This window comes from Berghia stephanieae, chromosome 5, assembly GCF_034508935.2.
Source record: "Berghia stephanieae isolate SIO BIC M18660-M18661 chromosome 5, UCSD_Bste_1.3, whole genome shotgun sequence".
NCBI lineage: Eukaryota > Metazoa > Mollusca > Gastropoda > Nudibranchia > Aeolidiidae > Berghia > Berghia stephanieae.
In genome coordinates, this window is record NC_088364.1 from 6,217,038 (window position 1) to 6,223,582 (window position 6,545).

Sequence of the window (6,545 nt, forward strand, 5' to 3'; positions counted from 1 at the left end):
TATGTTTTCAATGACGGGACGGGGGTGGTTGCTGTTTTTATTAATGTAGCTAATGGTGTTGTTTGGTTTTCTGAACGGTTGGAATGAATTGGATTTTATGTCGAATGTGATGTCGAGGAAGTCAACTGTTTTTTTTTTTGTTTGCTTCTATCGTGATTTTCAAATTGTTGTTTTGGAATATTTTACAGATTTGTTTTTTGATGTTTTCGTTCGCTCTTGGTAGTCTGTTGGTTATAGCGAGTCCGTCATCTCTATAGAGGCCGATGTATGTGTGTGTATGTTGCAGTTGTGACAGGATGTAGAGTCCGACCAGTTCGCATGTTTCAGCACCGTCGAAATCATTGTGTCGCTTTGTCCACGGTGTGTTGTCGTAGTATAGTGTGCTGTGCTTGGTGTGTTTGATGATGTGTTTTTCCTCTTCTGTGATGTTGGTGTATTTTGCTGCGAATTCCAATGCTTTGTTTAGTAAGTCTGGGGTGATGGAGGGGTAAAAATCGCAAATGTCGAAAGAGATGAAGGTGCAGTTTTCTTTGTTTTGGATATTTTTGAACCATTCAATGACTTCATCGGTGTTTTTCCACTGGTTGAATTTAGTTGCTTCTTTGACGTTTTTATTTATTTTTTCTAATATCTTTTTGCTGATTTTTCCAATTTCGGATTTGTATGGATTTATTAGTCTACATTTTGGATTATTTTTGAAGTCAGGCTTGTGATCTTTTAATGTGATGAACGCTTCTCTTCTTGGTGCTATATCGATTCGATCGCTAAGGTCAAGTCTGTTCGCTATATTCTTATCTTCTTTTGTGATCTCTTCGGTTCTATGTGTTCTGTCTTTCTTATAGTCTTTGTTGATTTGTTTGTGTGTCATTTTATCATATTCCTCAGGTGTCATTTTATAATAGTTGTTGGATTTGTCGGCTGGTATCAGAAGTTGTTTTTCTTTGTTTATTTTCTTCACATCGTTAGTCAGTTGGTTTTGGAAGTTGTTATTTTTGTTTTTGAACTGCACACTTTGAATGATATATATATATATATATATATATATATATATATATATATATATATATATATATATATATTTATATACAAGTTGAGATTTTATATAGCGCAATATCGACTAATCTTGCTCAAAGCCTGACGAACAGCAACACTTAACATGTAGGACAAGACATGTCGTCTGTAGGCGATGTTGCATTTTTTCCGACAGAGAGAGACAACGCTGTTAACGGCAAGGTACTAATTTTACACCTGAATACGGTGAGAGACTGCGAGTAAAGAGCCTTTTCCAAGGACTAAACTATGCGCCGAGGAAGGCTCGAACACAGGACCTTCCAATCCGAAACCGAGTGTCATACCACTAGACCACATATCAGGCATATAATATATTATATCTGTGGCTATAAATTAAATTTTCAAGGCCAGTTTTATTCCTACCTAATACCGCTCTGATGCAATGTCACAAATGAATAGACATCTAGACTATATGATTGTTGTTTGTGTGTTGTTGTTGTTGTTGTTGTCTTTTATGTTGATTTTTTTTTCTCTTCAAAACATAAGGAATCAGTCAATTCTACGACATTCAGTCAGCACACCAACTATTTATTTGCACAAGAGCTTTGATTGGATTCGACATTAGCCTTGTCATCATTTCAGACAAGTCAAAGTAAAACTAAGCTGCTGGAAGCTGTAGAATGTAGAAAGAAAGAAACAAAAAATGTAACGACACCATCAAAAAGAACAAAATAACAAATACGGAACGTTTCGGGCTAAAAACACTTCTTCTGCCAACAACAACAACAACAACAACAACAACAACAAAGCAAAACAAAACAATGAAAACATAAATAAATGGTAATTATGTTTTCATTGTTTTTTTGTTGTTGTTGTTTGACGAAGGAATTTGAACGTAAAAATTTCCGTGTTTGGTATTTTGTTCTTTTTTGAAGATGTTTTCATTTTTTTTTTGGTTTATTACTAGTACAGCATTTCAGTCGTTTCGTTATCCATAGGGACCAACCGATGACACACAGATTCATGGATGAGACCCAAAGTCTCGTTGTAGAGCTCTATCTGATTTTGGTTGATACAAAATGGCATAATTTCGGCCATGCATTTCCTGGCGGCATCCATGTTTTCTTCGGGACAAGGTACTTCTTCATATCTAGGAGTATCATCAGCCACAGAACGCCTCATATTTTGGGTGTAGTTTTGAAAGAGTTCTTCTGCCAGTTCGGCGCCATTGTGAGGAATCAGTCTGCACTTTTCCATGTTAAGGTAGCTACAATTGCCTGTGTGATGAAAAACAATTGAAAAATGAAATAGATTGACCGTGGCAGTAACCGAGGTCTATTCTTTTGCAGATCTGATAAGCAAAATTGTTATGGGTTCATTGTTATAATGGAAATTCAAATTAAAGCAAAGTATTTCTGTTATCAGACCTGCTTATATGTACACGTAAACCCTATCTCTTGTCTTGCTTATTAATTAATATGATAACAAGTTCATAATTGTATCGTATTTAGAATTATATTACGAAAACACAAATTTAGAGGTTGAAAAAATGATGATGATGAGATGATGATGATGATGATGATGATGATGATGATGATGATGGTGATGATGATGATGATGATGATATTTTAAGAAAGAATTGATTAGAAAGATTAGCTTGATATTATAAAGAGAGATTTAAAATTACGTCCTCAATTTTTGTTGTGGATATGCTAGAATTAAGTAGAATTAATTATACTTGCAAAGATAGAAGTGTCATAAAGGAATGAGAGTCATGTGAATAAAGAGCCTTTTCCAAGGACTCAACTTTGCACCGAGCGAGGCTCGAACCCAGGACCTTACGATGACATACCACAAGGCCACATAGCCACATGAAAGAAGGTCGATTTACATATGGAGGAGCTGTTTTGTTGATACGTTGAAAGCAAAGGGCAGCAATTTCATAATTATCTCGGTTTTATGACGATCGGCTTAGTGGTCTAGTGGTATGACACTCGCCTTCAGATCGGAAAGACTTGGGTTCGATCCTCGATCAGCGCATAGTTGGATCCTTGAAACAGGCTCTTTAATCACATTATCTCACCATACTCAGGTGTAAAATGAATCCATAGCCGTCAACAGCGTTGTCTCTGTCGGAAAAATGTAATATCGCCTAACAAGCGCCATACCTCGTTCTACATGTTACGTGTTGCTGTTGGTCAGGGACTCCTTGTAAAGCGCCTTGAGCACGTTTAGTTGATATTGCCCTATATAAAAGTTCTAGGTTTTTTGTGTGGTTGTTTTGGGGGCGTTGATAAATTTCAATCGTACCTAATAGAATGCCCGAGGCGTATTCCTCTCGCGTGTCATGCAGTTCTTGCTTCAGATACTCCACGTAGCCATCGTCATCGCATGTAACTTTGTCCAGACATTCCTCCGTCGTCTTCATGAGGTCCCGAGCTTCGATGTAATGACGACGGTAATAAGAAGAATGGAAATCTTCAGCGCAACGTCGAACGGTCTCGTAACATTCCAGCTTTTCATTCTGTTCCTGTTCTGTCTTAGGGTAGGAGACATCTGGAAATGGAGAAGTACAACCGAAATAATGGTACTTGTGATTAATCGTCTGGAATTTGTGTTAAAATAGAGGGCATAAAAAATGACTCTTATAAAAGATACAACACAAAATAACGACGTTTCGACCTTTAGCCTTCTTCAGGTAAAGATGGATAAGAAAAGGGAATAGTATGTTATATTACATTTGCATTATGGTTAGTAAATGTATATGCACTTATTTACTGGTTTGACTGATAACCCAAATTGTTATGGTCTCATTGTTGTCATCGAAAAATATCGTCCGTTACAACAATGATAAATTATCAGGCTAATAATAATATAATTGCGTTCGGTTATCAACCCTGCTCAGTCAATGACTTCAGCAAGGGCCAGGATAAAACCAAGTGATCCCATTCCAAAACAATTAAAAATAATTGAGCTTTTATATAGCGCAATATCCACTACACGTGCTCAAAGGGGTCCCTAGCCAACAGCAACCTTAACATTTCGGACCGGACATGATGCACGTTAGGCGAGATTACAATGATTTTCGGACAGAGACAACGCTGTTAACGGCCAGGTACTCATTTTTACGGTGATAGAATATGAATAAAGAGTCTTTTCCAAGGACTCAACTATGCGCCGAGCGAGGCTCGAACCCAGGACCTTCCGACCCGAAAGCGAGTGTCATACCACTAGACCACATAGCCCCACAAGACAAAGACAGAGCAGCTCAGAAAACAGATACATATAAGACCTCCTGCCCCCACCCCCCGCCCCCCCCCCAGAAGGTCATAAATAGTCCTTCAGAACCATTCGACCCATGTTGCGTGAAAATGACAATTGCTATTGCCTGCTATCCTTCAGATAGGACGCTAGTCTATCGCAAAGTTGTTTTTTGTTTCCGCCAAATCTAACAGACTCAGCTACTGGGTGGACAGGGGGGTCAGAACAATTCTCGACTGCACCCGGGATCGATCTTGGTCCCTATGCCTGTGAAGCGAGTGCTCTACTAACTGAGCTATCGAGACCCCCATGGAAGGACATAAGACCCCACCCAAATGAGAGAGTTAAAATGTGATTTCTAGCATGGCATCTAAACCTGCTATGTAGTCCTTCAGAGCCATAGGCCCATGGAGCCGGAATTAAATCCGGTTTATATAGCGTGAAACGGATGATAGCAATTGCTTGCTACCCTTTGGATATGACGATAGTCTATCGCAAAGTTATTTACGCCAGATCTATCAGACCCAGGATACCCAATCACTGCTGGATGGACAAGGGGGGTCAGAAGAAAAAAATATCACCTTCACCAGGGATCGATCTCAGTCCTTTAGCTTGTGAAGCGTGTGCTCTACCTCCTAAACCTTCTCCGATTCCGACGTAATACCAATCTGAGATGATTGGCCAGAATTTTGGTCATATTAGGGAGTTAACGATTACGTCGTTCAAACCTACCACGATCGACGAAGGACGTGGAAGAAACTGAAGATCTATCCTCAGATTCACTTCTTCTTCTTTTTCGGAAGGTCCTGGTTTCAAGCCTAGCTCGGCGCATAGTTGAGTCCTTGGAAAAGGCTCTTTACTCATATTCTCTCACCGTACTCGGGTGTAAAATGAAGACCCGGCCGTTGTCTCTGTCGGATAATTGTAGGCGTCATGCCTTGTTCTACATGTTACGTTGCTGTTGAACAGGGACCCTTCGTAAAGCTCTTTGAGCACGTTGGGAGGATATTGCGCTATATAAAAGCCCCTGCTCAAGTTGGTGCATTTTTTGTTATTGTTTATAGCTGAATACTTACAAATGTCATCGGAATTCTCTTTGACGGCTGACATGGAATGGGAATTCCCTGAAAAGAGATTAAAGAAAAACAAACTTTAATTTGATTTCATATTTGGGTTTTCTCATATTTGAGTTATGTCTCTCTCTTTCTCTCTCTCTCTCTCTCTCTCTCTCTCTCTCTCCCACTCTCTCTCTCTTCCTCTATCTATCTATCTATATATCTATCTATCTATCTATCTATCTATCTATCTATGTCTCTATCTATCCATCTATCTATCTCTCTAGCGGTCTCTCTATATTTTTCTCTTTCTGTCTCTCTCTCATTTGCTCTCTCTCTCTCTCTCTCTCTCTCTCTCTCTCTCTCTTTATTTTTTCTCTGTCTCTCTCTCTCTTTCCTTCATTGCTGTCTGGGCCGGTATGTTATGGTCACTTCGGAGAATAATATGGTCAAGAAGTTTATATTTTTCTTGTTTTATTCTATCACTGGCATGGCGTACTCTGCGCCGGTCGTAGAGATCTTGGTTACTAATCTTGTCTGGCCAAACACCTATGACTCAACGGTGTTGTTTTCTGTGTACAGCTTTTAGACTCTTAATTCTTTTTCGTTAATCACCATGGTTTACCACAGTTGTAGAGCAGTATTGTAATACAAGGGGCTTCGTAGAGGCATTCGCTTTTGCATTCGCTTACGCTGTCCCGCCCATCATCATCATCATTATCATCATCATCATCATCATCATCATTGCAGGCCACAGATAAACAGTTCCATCCTTCTCTATCCTGAGCTAACTTTTTTTTAAATCTCGTTCCATGTCTTATCACTTCTCTGCTTCTTCAATTCTTGTCCGTGTTCCCGGTGGCCCATTCGGCTTTTTCCGTTGTCCTTCATAAATTCAGTCATTGGAGAAACTTTTCGGTCGCCCAAGCTAAAAAAAAGGATTTGATTTGTCCGTCTGTGTTTCTGTAACAATTTGAGTTTTACGGAAGGGGTTTTAACCTTTCCACAACCCCAACCTAGAGGACCAGGTGACTAAAAAAAGGGGAGTCACACACCATTAGTCGCCTTTTACGACCCCTGCATTGGCGTTGGGATATTGCTGCACCCTACACACGATGCGAAAGTGGCTATTAAGCAATCTACATACCTTTCAGTTGGGGAATGATTTCTGTTAATATTTATGTGGGCGTCCTTGAGATAATCAGTCGCATGGTGGAA

The 6,545-nt window shown here is 39.5% G+C and overlaps 1 protein-coding gene across 1 annotated transcript in view; it reads right to left on the minus strand.

The window, feature by feature from the left end:
* Positions 1-1,578: 1,578 nt before the first annotated feature.
* Positions 1,579-6,545, minus strand: part of LOC144972305 (uncharacterized) — a 6,103-nt gene continuing 1,136 nt past the window's right edge. The window contains exons 2-4 of the mRNA XM_078913394.1: positions 5,349-5,396; positions 3,322-3,567; positions 1,579-2,288 (exon numbers count right to left, since the gene is read on the minus strand). Of these exons, the coding sequence (XP_078769520.1) occupies positions 1,975-2,288; positions 3,322-3,567; positions 5,349-5,396 (608 nt within the window). The 3' untranslated portion in view covers positions 1,579-1,974. The remainder of the gene's footprint in view (positions 2,289-3,321; positions 3,568-5,348; positions 5,397-6,545) is intronic.